Source organism: Raphanus sativus, chromosome 8, assembly GCF_000801105.2.
Source record: "Raphanus sativus cultivar WK10039 chromosome 8, ASM80110v3, whole genome shotgun sequence".
Classification (NCBI taxonomy): domain Eukaryota; kingdom Viridiplantae; phylum Streptophyta; class Magnoliopsida; order Brassicales; family Brassicaceae; genus Raphanus; species Raphanus sativus.
In genome coordinates, this window is record NC_079518.1 from 7,152,758 (window position 1) to 7,168,099 (window position 15,342).

The following is a 15,342-nucleotide window of genomic DNA, read 5'->3' on the forward strand; positions in this document are numbered from 1 at the left end:
AAGAACTTATAATTGAATCGTTATCTAAATAGAAATTCACAAAAGTAGTGGGGCAGATTATATGGATCTTTAACTTATATACCTAGTCAATATCAAATATGACATATACAAGTGTTTCTTACATAACGTAAACCAACTATTCGATAATTGGGCTAACCTAAATTTGAAAAAAAAAATAGTTAATGATGACCCTCCATAGATTCACCTATATAAGCCGCAGCTAAAGTGACAAAAATGAGAGCTTGAATCCCGCTTGTAAATAATCCAAGGAACATAACAGGTATAGGAACCACTAAAGGTACTAAAGAAACAAGAACAACAACTACTAATTCATCGGCTAATATATTTCCGAAAAGTCGAAAACTAAGTGATAGGGGTTTTGTAAAATCTTCTAAGATGTTAATGGGTAAAAGAATTGGAGTTGGTTGAATGTATTTACTGAAATACCCTAATCCTTTTTTGCTAAGACCCGCATAAAAATATGCTACTGATGTGAGTAAAGCTAAAGCAACCGTCGTATTTATATCATTCGTTGGTGCTGCTAACTCCCCTTGAGGTAACTGGATAATTTTCCACGGTAAAAGGGCTCCTGACCAGTTAGAAACAAAAATAAATAAAAACAGGGTTCCAATAAAGGGAACCCAAGGACCGTATTCTTCTCCAATCTGGGTTTGACTCACATCTCGAATGAATTCAAGGACAAATTCAAAGAAGTTTTGGCCGCCAGTTGGAATGGTTTGTGGATTGCGAACCGCTAGAGCTGCGGAACCTAATAAGATAGCAATTACAACCCAAGAAGTAATAAGGACTTGCGCATGGACTTGGAACCCCCCTATTTGCCAATAGAAATGTTGGCCTACTTCTACACCAGATATCTCATACAAAGTGAGGATTTGTGGTGAACCTTGTTGCAACGTTATCTTATCTCTTTAATTAGGTAGGTCCAAACGATGCTGTTGGCCACAAATTTCTTGTGGAAAATTGATGATACCAACTGTTTCCGGAAACTTTCGTTCTTGCTTATTTTAGTCAGTCAATGTTTGTGTGTTAGTATGTAACTAATATCTTCTTTGTTAATTATTCCTCCTTATCAAAAAAGCTCTACGATCTCCCAGCAAGAAAAAAAAAAACAATGGCTTCTTCTTCTTCTTCTTCTTCTTCTACTGCTTTAACTCTTTTGGCTCCTCCTTCTTCTTTGCCTCACAATTGGAAATACCATGTTTTCCCAAGCTTCCATGGACCAGATGTCCGCAAAACCATTCTCAGCCACGTTGTCAAGGAGCTCATGAGCAAAGGAATCGACCTATTCATTGACAATGATATAGAGAGAAGTAAGTCCATCGGTCCTGAGCTCGTAGAAGCTATTAGAGGATCGAGGATTGCTATTGTCTTGCTCTCCAAGAACTACGCCTCTTCCACATGGTGCTTGAACGAGCTGGTGGAGATCATCAAGTGCAGAGACGAACTGGGGCAAACAGTGATGTCAATTTTCTATGAAGTGGATCCAACTGATATAAAAAAGCAAACTGGTGATTTTGGGAAGGTCTTCGAAGAAACTTGTAAAGGAAAAACAGAGGAGGAGATCCAAAGGTGGAAACATGCGTTGACAGAAGTGGCCCAAATCGCAGGTTTCCATTCAAATAATTGGTTCGTCCTCTTGATTTTCACTTACTCTTTAATCTTCCTAACGCATCAACCTCTATACGTATATAGCTTTTGAATAAGTATGAAAATAGCTTCAATCATATTTGATCTACAATTATTAGTATGACAATAAGTGTGTGTGTGTGTGCAAATTTTCTTGACTATATAACATAACTATTGATCACCCCTCAATGTCCAGGGAAACTGAAGCAGAGATGATTGAAGCTATTGCGACTGATGTTTCGAACAAGCTGAACCTTTCAGCACCTTCCAGTGATTTCGAAGACTTAGTTGGGATGGAATCTCAGATGACAAAAATTAGACGATTGTTACAGCTAGGTTCGGATGAATCGGTGAGGAAAATAGGGATCTTGGGTCAGTCTGGGATTGGTAAGACCACCATCGCTAGATATATATTCAACCGATGCTCCCAAGATTTCCAAACAAGTGTCTTTATAGGTAATATCAGAAGAAACTATGCCATGCCAGCTTATTCAGACAAGCACAGTGTGAAGTTGTATTTACAAGAGAAGCTTATGTCTCAAGTAACCAATGATAAGGATATCAAGGCTCCACATTTGGGAGTCGTCAAAGATAGGTTGAAAGACAAGAAAGTTCTTCTTGTCCTTGATGATGTTGATCAGTCAGTACAAGTGGAAGCCATGGCAAACGAAACTTGTGTTGGTCCTGGGAGTTTGATTATTATCACCACACAAGATCAAAGGGTCTTAAAAGCAAGTGGGATCGACCATATACACAAGATGGATTTACCAGGAGATGATGAAGCTCTTCAAATCTTCTGCATCAATGCTTTTGGTCAGAAATACCCAAAGGATGGATTCGAGGAGCTTGCTTGGAAAGTTATGGATCTTGTAGGTAGACTTCCATTGGGGTTAGAGGTTATGGGATCCTATTTTCGGGGAATGTCTGAGCAAGAATGGACAAAGGCACTACCAAACTTAAGGGCTCACCTTGTTCGTAATGGAGAAATTGCGAACATATTAAAGTTTAGTTATGATGCCTTATATGATAAAGATAAAGATTTATTTCTTCATATAGCTTGCTTTTTCCATTTTCAAGTAGTTGATGTAGTGGAAGGCTGTCTAAAAGAATCTTTTTTGGATGTGAGACAAGGGCTTCACGTCTTATCTCAAAAATCTCTCATTTCTACTAAACACGGAAGGATAGAAATGCCTAAGTTGCTAATCCAGCTGGGAAGAGAAATTGTGCGACAAGAATATCCAAGTGAACCTGGAAAACGACAGTTTTTGAATGATGCAAAGGATATTGAAGACGTACTTGGTGATGATAACGCTGTAAGTTCTGATATTGGTGTTTACATTGCAGTGCTCTCTACAAATGTGTGATTATTTTAATAATTAACCATTCCCAATTTATGTTTTTATTGGGTTGTTTCACAGGGTAATAACAGTGTCATAGGAATATATTTCGATGACAATCAGGAAATAACATCATCGACAAGTGAAAGAGCCTTTGAAAGGTTTTCTAATCTTCAATTTTTAGAGATCGTTGGCAAAGGCATTAATCCGCAAAGTATGAACTACATTTCCCGAGAACTTAGAGTACTAAAATGGTGGGAGTTCCAGATGACATGTTTTCCTTCAAGTTTTAACCCAAAATTCCTAGTCAGACTAGACATGAATTTTAGCGGTCTTACGAAATTGTGGAAAGGAAATAAAGTAAGTAATATTTTATTTTTGAAAATAACTGTCCAAGCAAGGCCATGTAACCAAATTTTCTTATGTGTATAATACTAATTGTGTCAATGTGTTGTTATTGTCTGCTTCCTTTCTGTCCTTACAGCCACTTAACAGTCTCAAGTGGATGGATTTGAGTTATTCAAAAAGATTGAAAGAGCTTCCTGATCTCTCAACTGCCACTAATCTATATTACTTGGATCTCAGCTATTGCTCGAGTCTGTTGAAACTCCCTTCCTCTATTGGGAATGCAATCAATCTCCAGAGATTGAATCTCAGTGGTTGTTCAAGCCTGGTGAAACTCCCTTCCTCCATTGGGAATGCAATTAATCTTGAAGAACTGGATCTCAGTCTTTGTTGGAGTCTGGTCGATCTCCCTGCCTCTATGAGAAATCTTGGTAGATTGTCGGAATTGAAATTAGAGGGATGCTCAAAGTTAGAGGTTAATCTGGCCAACATCAACTTGGAATCTCTAGTAGTTCTCGATCTCTCAGGTTGCTCTTCATTGAAAAGTGATCTTGAGAGTTCCACAGACATTCAAGAGCTTGATTCATGGAGAGGGAGAATAGGTCGAATAGTACTAAGGGGAATGAAGAAGCCGGTATCACTCCTACCGCTTGTGGTAGGAGAACATGTATTAGATTGGCTTTTGTTGAAAAGTGATCATCAAGAGAGTTCCACAGACATTCAAGAGCTAGTAGATCCATGGATCGGGAGAATATCTCGTCTACGTCGACTTATACTAAGCAGAATGAGGAATCTGGTGTCACTCCCACAGCTACCGGGTTCATTATTGGAACTAGATGCAGAAGATTGTGAGTCACTGGAGAGACTAAATTGCTCCTTTCGCTATCCACATATTCGTCTCAACTTCCTTAACTGCTACAAACTAAATCAAGAAGCCAGAGATCTCATCATCCAAACTCCAACAAATGAATATGCGGTCTGTCCCGCTGAAGAAGTGCCTCACTGCTTCACTCACCGATCTTCTGGCAGTTCTTTAACCGTGAAGTTGGATCAAACGCCAGTTGGAAAATCAGCCAAATTTAAGGCTTGCATCTTATCTGCTTCTGATGACAAAAATAACATTCGACTTTTGGAGGGGATTTTGGGCACTGAGGGTGAGGTTGATGAAACAGGGGATATCACTTCCAAACGATATTGGGGATCTGTCTGTTGTAGCATCACGTCCGGAGAGAATGCTTCCATTGCTTGTAATAAAAGAGTAGGTCAAGTTTTTTCGGGGCATCTGTTCACATTCGAAGTTGAGGTTGAAACAGAGGAGGTCACTTCCACCGAGCTTCTTTTTGATTTCGCGCTCGTCAATTCGGATTCCAAAACATGGAAGATAAAAGAATGCGGGATATTCCAACTCATGGAGGTCCTTTGTTGAGCTTCACAGATTACGATGGATTATGAACCTTCACACATTGAGAGCTCTGCAGATTGGCGATGAAGATTATAAGAAATTCCAGACTATAAGAGCAGCTGAGATTTAGAGATGAAGATTATGGAACTGCAGACAACGAGAGCTTTTTTTTGTATCTGTTATGTGACTACTAAGTTTCACTATACTTTGTGTGAGCAAAAGAATAATTGAATATGAATTATGATTTATACTATATATACATACCATTTGGTTTAGTGTTCAATTCCAATAAAGATCAATCCCAAATTACCGGTTTTATGCTTCCAATGGTAAGCACCGGTTCTATGGTGAAGGTTTAATTCAACACCATGCGTCCAGCTACATTGTTCCCTGTATGAAGAAGAGTCAAGTCATGCTGAAGTATCACCATGATAACCCTGTTGACCAACATAAGCTTCCAAATGTATAGATTAAAAAACTGAAAAAAACATGTTTTCATTGAAACATATGAAAACACAAACACACAGACCTCAAGTGGTCGTGAATCAGGGATGCCGTGGCACATGCATTCATTCACAGAAGTGCAAACACTTTTAGGGAAACCTCCATAGCCAAGTGCCGAAGGGTAAGCTCCTTTCTCTATAATCATAATGTGAACCGCTTCATCAATCTCATCTGTCGTCACACCTGGCTGTTGAATAGAAACGAAAATGATGGTTTGTAAGCGTATATATAATAACATAAGAAGAAACTATGAAACTTTATCTCACCACCCTACCTTAACCAAAGTGCCAGCGTATTCACGAACTCTAGCTGAAAGTCTCCCAGAAGCTCTCATGCTCTCTTGAGATTCCAGGGACTGTAAAAGCCTCAACGTAAGGAGGTTTCGTTATACGGGAAGGGACAGAGCGGCGTGGAGATACGTTTCCAGGTTTCAGACGTTTTCTATTGCCATCTTCGTTTCTTTGCAGAAGCAACAAACTTAGAAAGTTTAATAATATTACACATTCGTTGCAAAACAGAGTAAGTCCATATATGATATGATGGATACCTTCTACTATTAAAGAGAAGATTGGTTAGTCCTAAAAGGTTCTTGATAATTGCATCAAAACATGCCTTCTTCCTGTGTTTAATCAATCTGGGAACTGGAAAGTTTTAGTCTTTTTTGTTGTTGTTAATGTGTTTAGCTAACTACAGTATGCAAACAGAGAAGAACCTAAGTCGACGGGAAAGAGGTGGAGAAGTGGTTGCGTTGATCGGACAGAGTAGTGGCCGAGAAAGGAAGAGAACATTCTTGGCTGCAGAGACTTAGAAGTGGTTTGTGTTTTGTCTTCTCGGCGAGCTTTGGTTATTATCGAATGTTGTTGAATCAGAGGCTGGTTATGACGAACAAACAAGTGCCGTTAAATATGAGCATAATCTAGATGAAATAAAATGCAACTTTATCAAAATTGAACTCCAATCATGATGAACAAGCTAGTGATTCAAGCAAAAGTGTTATTTTGAATTAAAAAAAAAGAAACATTGTCACAAAGGACACAGATGATAGAACCGTATTTTATAAACTACGGATTACTGAATATTGTAAAAAATAAAAAATGATATTACTATACCAAAGAGTAAGAAAAGGATGATACAACTGCAGAGGCGAGATATTATCTCTTTCCTTAACTCAAAATACGTCCCGTAGTGCGACGGTTCGATAACGTAATGAGTCCCAGGATACAACTGCAAACAATCTTCTGAATTTGCGTCACTCTATCAGAAGTCTGGCGAAACTAATTTTGTGTTGTACTCTCAGACACAAACTAAAATAAAAAATAAGAAACATCACTATTCAACATGGGAAAATTATTTTTACTATACTTTGTTTGTATGTAAATCTCTATCAAATGAGTTAACACAAGTGCTCCTTTTATACAGAAAAATGAAGGTACGTTATGTCATTATGGAGTCAACCAAACGTACTAATTAAGTGCCATAATGAAATTTGAATTCCATAATTCATGACTTTTGTACGTTTTTTCTTTTCCAGTCATAAAGATGTTTTGACCAAATCAAAAACCATCAATATACTTTTGGGTTTACATTTTTATATTTAAACAAATATAAAAGATAACATGAATATGATTTAAACCATAAGTTATTAGATATAAGTCTATCTAACATATTTAAATCCAAATTCAAACCCAATATCTAATGTGTACACTTAAGTCACATATTTTATTACTCCATTTCTCATTCAAATGAACTCTATTTTTGACATATGAATACATTAATTCATAGTGTTTGTCAAACAATCAGTTATCCGGCGAACGTCTTCGCCCGGAAAAAAATACCGAAAATAGTCTAAAACCATTTCGTCAAAAAACGAGTTCCAACAACAGATTACTAAGAGTTAGTAATAAATAACAATGAAATAAGACAAACAATTGGAAAGGAAAAGATATCTTTGTTGTAGATGCCATCTGTTCTGAATTGCTTGGCTTGCGTCTCAAGTAACCCATTTTGTCGGACCTTTTCTCTAAACCAATACGTTATTAGAGCCTTAACCACTTGCCTGAACCTTCTCCTATACGTCGGAAGCTTAGATATGCTCCGTACCATTCCCATCATTCTACAACACAAAAAAAAGTTAACCAAATTTCACAGAACATCCCAAATTTCAGAGATTTTCAGACAAAATGTTTGAATGTTTACCTTCTGCTGATTCCTTGAATTTGAGCCGCTCTAAGGTTTTCTTGAGGTGGGTTACCAAGATTGTCCCAGGCTTCCATCCTTTGTTCATGGTTACCAAAGAGAACAACTTTCTCCAAGTAACTAACTCACTTTCTCCAAGTTTAATCACTCTGATCTGATCTTTCAACACCATAATTGGGTTAAAAAGAACCAATCCAAGAACTTGTCCTGCGGTCTATTCAAATGAGTCACTTCCGAGCCATCAAGCAAAAGCATACCATGAACACCAGCTTTAATAGATCTAAGAAGTGTATGAAGCAAGGCATAAGAAGGAAGGCCCACATTTATAACCGATGATTCGTTTCCATGTCTTCCTTTTAAAGACTCATGTAGATCAGCTGGTGTTATTACTCCTTGGTCTAATAGTTCTTTGCCTTCCATCTCAAACCACCCCATCATATGGTTCCTCCCTCGGTGTGAATTTACAAGTATCAAATAGAGATATGTGCAATATTTTTAACATTCTGTTTGGTATGAAGAAAAAAGTTGCAAAACTGGACAGAAACATCTTCAAGAATGGGAAGAAAACAACATAGCTGCAAAGCCATTTTTACAGACAACAGGTAAAAACAAATTAAGTAGCAATTCAGTGTGCTTTTCTACCGTTGGATTTTTCCAAGTGAGGAAAAGCTTGTAGAATGTTGTATGCCCTTAGATCCTGCCTGGTTAAGATCCCCTCGACAGGAGACCTCTGCAAATGATTTAGTGTCATTAGGTTTGTTAATAGGCTTTATAGCAAGTATATAAGAGAGTCAGAAAAGCATATAGGCTCACCCCTAAGGCTTGAATCCTGGGAACAATAAGCAAATGTCGGAGACCCACTTGCCGAACAGCACCAAAGCCTTGGCCACAGACATGTTCAGCCTACGTAAGTATATAAGAGAGTCAGAAAAGTGTAAGGTGTTGTGTTGGTGAGAGATGAAGATCAAAGACAGTAAAAATTCAGCCTACATAAGGTCAACCCCATATTTTCTAGAAGGCAAGAAAATTAAGATACCTTCCCAGTTGAAATGTCACTTAGACGTTTCGCGTTGTGTGATTCGATTTGAAAACCTTGGTCTATCAAGGTAAACCTAAACCCCTATGTGATTTGATTACAGAAAGTAACAACATAAATGAAAAAATTGTAAATAATTCGAAGTGTAAAAGGTTTTGTATTATAGCCAAAAATATTTTTTGGTTTTATCAAAATCTCACTTATTATATTATTTTATACTTTTAAAAATATTGATTGAATTGATTAAAGGATGTAAATCATTAATTATTAGTTGTGTAATTTAAAGATATAAAAATTCAAAATAAATAAAAAATTATAGATCAATCAAATAATAAAAAAAGTCTTCAAACAAAAACAAATGATTTTCAATTGTTGGTTCTGTCATTAAACTAACTGTTGAATTTTATTTACAGTACATAAATATTGAAGAAAAACTATTAATTATATTGCTCCTAACCTTTTTGGTTGGATTTGAAAATATCAAAAAGTGACAAGAATAAACAATAAAATTATAAAAAGTTGTGAAATAAAATATTTTAAATTAATTTAGTATAACATATGATAAACTTAGCAATCACTTGAACTATATGTTGCAAACATCAAACAGTAATTTATAAAAACTCATTAGATCTTTGTTTCAACCTTTAGGAACTTAGTTCCATATAGGCCTGGGCATTTTACCCGGACCCGAAGACCCGACTCGAAACCGACCCGAAAAAATCCGGTCCGGGTAGGAACCGACCCGATCAAATTACCCTATCGGGTCTTGTTGTAGAGGACCCGCGGGTTTTGGACCCGACCCGACCCGAACCCGAAAAACCCGGCGGGTACCCGAATTAATAATATAAATTAAATAAAATGAACCAATGGGGAGTCGAAGACGGGTTATTTGTCTACATAACAAAGGGGTCAGTCACTAGGAGACAACCAACTATTGTTCTATCTCGCATAGTTTAGTATATATACACATTTTAATATAATAAAAACACAAATTTTAAATAAAATGTCAAATATTTTCGGATATATTAATATTTTCAGTTTTTTTTTATATTTTTAGGTATTTTTTAGGTTGAACCCGAACCGAACCCGACCCAGAACCGAACCGATAAATTCTAGTTACCCGAATGGGTCCAACTATATAAGACCCGACCCGATCCGGACCCGGTACGACCCGAACCGATCCGGAACCGAAAATTTGAAATTACCCTATCGGGTCTTAAACTTCTAGACCCGAAAGACCCGGACCCGAAAGGATCCGGCCCGAACCCGACCCGACGACCCGAATGCCCAAGCCTAGTTCCATATATGTAAACTGGCTTAGCAATTAAATCATTTTCTTTGCTTTCTCAAAAAAAAATAACTAATTTTCTTTTTTCGAGTTCAGAGATTTTGTTAATTCTTAAAGTGACTTTTCTATATGGTCCCTTTTCAAATTCATTTTTATATTATATTTTTTAACTAAAAGAATTATAATACTATTAAGAAATCATATTTTCAAAGAAACCGGCTAAATTTGAAAAAAAATATATTAAAAGCTTAAAAATAAATTAGAAAATTAAAGGAAAAGGTAAAATCAATTTGAATTTATTTTTTTCATTTTTAATATAGTATTAAAAATAATTAACACAAAAATAGTCGAGGAACTTTTACATCAAAGAACTAAGAGCATAGAACTTTAATAGCTTAGACAAAACTTAACTCAAAACTAAAATCCTATTGTAATACCTATAATTTCATGACTTTCAAACATAGAAAACTATATCTTAATGCATATAATTTTACTAAAATTATATCTTAACATATAATTCTATATATCCTACAATATAAGCAGTTCCATCAGTCTAATACCATTAGAGTTTCTAGAAGAAAAAAAGTATTAGTATTTTAGTTATTTGATTGTGTTTTATTTTTTCTAAATTAATAAAAACACTAACTTCCTCTTAGATCAATGACACATGTCTACGAAATATATTGGCAGTTTCTTAAAACCTATAAAACTAGAACTTTTGCTCTTTCTCTTTCTTAATTTAATTAATTTTCATTTTTCTTAAATATTTAGAAACGCTCTTAAACTTTACCATTCGAGCTACTCTAAGTGATCAAACAAACTAGTGAAATAGACGACTGAAATTGTTTTACCGAAAAAACTTGATAGCAGATCAAACCTGAATGAAATGGATCAGATAACGAGTATTTTGATCTATGTACATCCCTAATGGATCCGAGGCTGTGAAAAGAACACTGTATGCATGTTTATCCTCATCCAGCTATCCTACAATGTAATAAATTATTCATAAATATATAAAATAACAGTTTATTTCATCCAACAGTGACAAATGTCAATGACGAAAATGACATGTCCATTGGTGCATTCGTGGCCCTACATCACATGGGTTCATAGGCCCCATTTTCTCGCAGCTTCGTATAAAGAAAAGGAGAAAAAGCTATGGGGCCCCCACTGCATTCTGTGCCATTTGGCAGTACAGCGGGAAAAATAGAGTACTTGTCTTTTTTTCTAATTTTATTTTGGAAATTTATAATAGTAATTGCTTCACAGATATGTAGCATTTCAGGGAAAATATATCTCCAATGCTATTTACATAGCCTAGCCTATTTCTAAATGGAACTTAATTATTTGAAATTAGTTACACTATTTCCAGTAGAATGTGTATTGATTTTATATGGTGAAACTGAAAATGTATGCACTGCTTTTTTTAATACAGCTTTGATTTATTCAGTCAGCTGTATTTGAAAAGAAATTTTATTGTTTACAGATTTTTTTTTAAAAGAAGTTACAATAGTATACTTGAAAATGAATTTTAGTAGAACTATAGAAGTAGTTTTTAGGCGTCATGTCGTGACCTGAATGCCTCAATTTCAGATATGATCCGTACGTGAATGGTAAAAGCTTCGAACTGAGTCAGAATGTTTTCATCATTCACTAAAATCGATGTCCTTGCTTCCACTTATAAACGTACGTACGCACAATCATAAAAAGAAAAGCACCTTGATGATGATGACAACTTTTTCACAAGCCAATCCTATGCTTTAGGTATTTCTTTTTAATTTTATGATCTTTAGATTTTTAATTTTCTGTGGAAAACTTTATTGTCTTTCACCAGAATCAACGTTTGCAGACATCAAACCCTTTTTACGAAAATCATCAGGTTCTGCACCATTTTCTAAAAGCCACTTTCTAGTTTTTTTTTTTTGACAACCACTTGCTAGATTTGAAGAACTATTCTGATAATCTTGCCAAAGTTAATACTCAATTTTTATTGTCGTAGAATCTTAAAACTATTTTGGAAAATATTATCTTTTACAAATTTGAAAATAAATCTAACATGTAAACTTAATGACATCACTCTGAGTTAAACACACGTGTTCTTTTGGTTGAAGAGATCACAATAAGTCATTGTTGTAAATTTTGGTTTACTGCTGATTATAACATCAGATCTAAATTCGATTCATATACAATCGAATAAATATCAATTTGTTTTTGTCTACACACTAGTTCAAGGTCGTTTTCGTGGTTGAATTTAGTTTTAGAAAATAGGATTTTCTGTTTAAATAAAAGAAAAAAGGAAACAAAGAGAGAGTGCTGACATGGTCGTGTGGAAGAAAAGCTGCGGCTACGTAGAAAATGTAGTTCTCAGTTTCACTTTCACACCCATCTATTCTGTTAATTAGATATCACTCCCTCTGAGTTATAAACTACAAGTATTTGTACAAACTAAGCAAAAAAAAGCATGTCATAGAAAGGTTATATTAGTCAAGTGGAGTATTTAAGGGTGAAAATAGGAATACAATCGGGACTAGAGGGTGTGGTCAATCTTAGTTTTAGTACTCTCAACATCGTTAATTACAGATTAACATATAACCCCGGGGAGTTGATTAACCACTAATTATTTATTTTTCGATAATTCCAGTTTTGCCCTCCGATTAACGATTCTCATGTCCAGTGATCAGAGGCGGAGTTACCAATGAAGAGACGGTGGTTGTTCATCGGAGAAGAAACCACACGCTTCTTCACCGCTCAGAAAATCGTCATGATCCTCCATCCGCTCTGTTTTCACGAACCGTAAGAAACTCCCGCCCGTAACCGTCGGCGGCTGCGGCGGTGGCGGCGTCAACCTTCCATTATCGGAGCTGGTTTCGTCGTTAAAAACGGCGCTCGAATCGCAGCTGTCGGAAAATCCACCGTCGACGACGGCGGTGGAGTTCGGTAGAAGGTCACGGAGATCGGTGAAGCTTCGCCGGTAATTAAAGCCGGTGGAATGTTCTATAAACTCAGGAGGAGACGGAGGAACATTCTCTTCTTTCACGGCGGAGATATCACTCTCCGCCGTAACCTTGTTGTTGTCATCTTCTTCTCCGTCGTTGATCTTGGCTTTGAGCTCACTAATCTTTAAAACGAGGGACTCGTTATCGCGGAGGAGCGAGTCAAAGCTGTGTCGGAGAGAGTCGTACTGGCTCTTAAGAAGGCCGTAATCTTTTTCGAGCTGTTTTGTCTTCCACCGTGCACGGCGGTTCTGAAACCAGACCGCTACTTGACGAGGTTGAAGCCCGAGCTCTTGTGCTAGTTTCGTTTTCCTCTCGGGTTCGAGCTTGTTCTCAAGCTCGAAGTTCTTCTCCAGAGCTTTGACTTGGTCAACACGTAACCTCCTCTTCTTCTCCGATTGACCCATGTGGTGGTGGTTGCCGGAATATTCCTCGACCATTGTACTGTCTTCTTCGTAACCATCAAGCATAGGCTGGAAATTATGCCCGTACCCTCGTCGACTCTGCTCATCTGTTGTTAGGTAAACCAATGCGTTCGTCAAAAAGAAAGAAAGCAAAGATCTAAACAGGATAGATATTTTGAGAATTTGCTATTGTATGAGTTTATTTGAAAAAAAAAAAACAGAACCAGATGAGTTTGTCGGGGAAAAGAAGATGTTAAGCACCTGTGGAATTGGAGATTAGACCACACATTGAATCTGATCTGCTAAGTCTCTTCATGACACCAACAAAGTTATAATTCTTCTGGAGTTTTAATCATATGCTTCTAACTTTTCAGTAGTACAACGTTCTAAACACAATAATTCAGCTTCTTGACTTAGACCCACAAACAAAAGAGAAGACTTTAGAGGAACACAATATAGAAATGGATTAAGACATCCCAAGAAGAGGAAGCTCTTAGTTGGGCTATTTAGAAGAAAATTGTATAGAGGAAGAGAGAGAGAGAGAGAGCAAGAGTTCTTTGTTTTTCAATATGAAGCTGGATTCCCACTTTCTTTTCTTTAAATAAACCAAGCTTGGGTTAACATAAAGGGTTACAATGTAACTAGGGTTAACAATGTGGGTTGTCTGTTATCTCATTGGCAAAAGCAAAGGGTTGGGCAAAAGGCTGTGGGTAAGGGAACAAAGACTGACAATTTGGTTTAGGTTCTTTGAATTCATCCAACACTCTGGGCTCAAGGTCACTTTGGGAAAGATAAATGAATTAATACATAGGTAAAACGTTTTGAATCCAACTCATTTTTGTGATTGTAATCTTACTAAAGAAATAAAAATCTTAAGATATTAGAGGACAAAATAGTAGGAGTTGACTTAACCTCTAATTTTTTTCTATTGTTGAATTAACTGTTATTACATAAACTACAGATCTACAACTATGGTTGAGATCAAATTCTTTTAGACCCACTATCTCTTGTCCAAATGGGAGAGAATGAAATACTCTAAAACTTTGGAGTAAAGAGATCACAGCACAGGCCTCAACATTTTTGATCCAGTCTAAGATAATGGACCACAAAATTGTAGTTGCTTTTATAGGCCTGCTCCTTTTATTATAGATTGTTATCGAATGCTGAAATCGATTTCTCGTCTTGTTCTCAGGTTTAAAATAGGTTCAGTTTGACGTCTCCGTACACTTTTACCTACGTCATTACAACTTGTAACTTAAAAATACTATATCTCAAGCAACTACAAGATCTTCCTGAGACATGATATATAAAATAAATTTGGATCGTGATGGCCCAACATATTCATTTTGAAGATAACTCAAACACATTAAAGATATTTGAATGACAAATATTTTAAAATCCTGTCATATACGTCTTTTTGGATTCTATAACTTCTCCATTTTTTGAACTTTGGATTTTACCATTTGTGAAGTATCGAGATTCTGTAATTCCATTTTTCCTCATCAACGTATGTCAGTCTTTTTTTTTTTTTTGTCAGTCTTACTTGTAACCCATTAATGTCTTAAGATCAATTTCGGTGAATGTATAACGCATTCGCCAGTTGACTGGGTTGAAGTTAAACATGAAAATATTATATCAAACAAAATAAATTTTGAAAAATCCTCAACTTGTTACCCCCCAATATATAATACTAGTTTTTACAAATAATGGTTTGACCTTAAGGGGTAAGTCAGTTAATAGCTACTCTGTCTTTTCTATTGTCACGATCATTAGGATTGTTGAGCTATACAAGCCACTTATCAACTTGTTTGTGTTCTGTGGGCTTGTTTGTTAGTTTCTTGTCTGAAATCAAGGAAAAGGCAATTGTGCGAAGATACATTCTTGACCTCAAATCATTGATTAGTTTGACCTTATTGAAGAGACAAACTATTCGTGTATATGCATTGAACATGTGGATAGACATGAGCATCTAAACGAAGCACAATCTAGTGGATTAGACTATTTCAAACAAGTGGGGGGGAGGGGGAAACTGAAACACAATTACTAATTAAAATGCAATATTAACGAACTTATCTTAGCCCAAGTTGACAAAATGATGCCTTATTTTAAAATTTAAGCTACTAAAAAGTCTAAAATCTTATTATATGAAGCTAATAATAACCTTTAGAAGTTTATTCGAGACAACTTTTA

At 36.1% G+C, this 15,342-nt stretch overlaps 2 protein-coding genes across 3 annotated transcripts; one reads left to right on the forward strand and one right to left on the reverse strand.

The window, feature by feature from the left end:
* Positions 1 to 6: 6 nt before the first annotated feature.
* LOC108821867 (probable disease resistance protein RPP1) lies at positions 7 to 5,007 on the forward strand. 2 transcript variants are annotated; one of them, XM_018594855.2, is made up of 5 exons: positions 7 to 1,647; positions 1,844 to 2,034; positions 2,104 to 2,960; positions 3,066 to 3,344; positions 3,469 to 5,007. In XM_018594855.2, exons 1-5 carry the CDS (start codon positions 1,133 to 1,135, stop codon positions 4,753 to 4,755), a joined length of 3,129 nt encoding a protein of 1,042 aa, XP_018450357.1. In that variant the 5' UTR covers positions 7 to 1,132; the 3' UTR covers positions 4,756 to 5,007. The 2 variants fall into 2 exon arrangements, with proteins under 2 accessions (XP_018450357.1, XP_018450356.1); XM_018594854.2 differs by having other exon boundaries at positions 1,844 to 2,960; positions 3,469 to 5,003.
* A 7,223-nt stretch (positions 5,008 to 12,230) lies between these two features.
* LOC108820745 (homeobox-leucine zipper protein ATHB-16) lies at positions 12,231 to 13,705 on the reverse strand. The gene is given in 3 exon segments (XM_018593752.2): positions 12,231 to 12,446; positions 12,448 to 13,259; positions 13,414 to 13,705. Coding segments are annotated over 3 exon segments (894 nt in total). The 5' UTR covers positions 13,469 to 13,705; the 3' UTR covers positions 12,231 to 12,419.
* Positions 13,706 to 15,342: the final 1,637 nt, after the last annotated feature.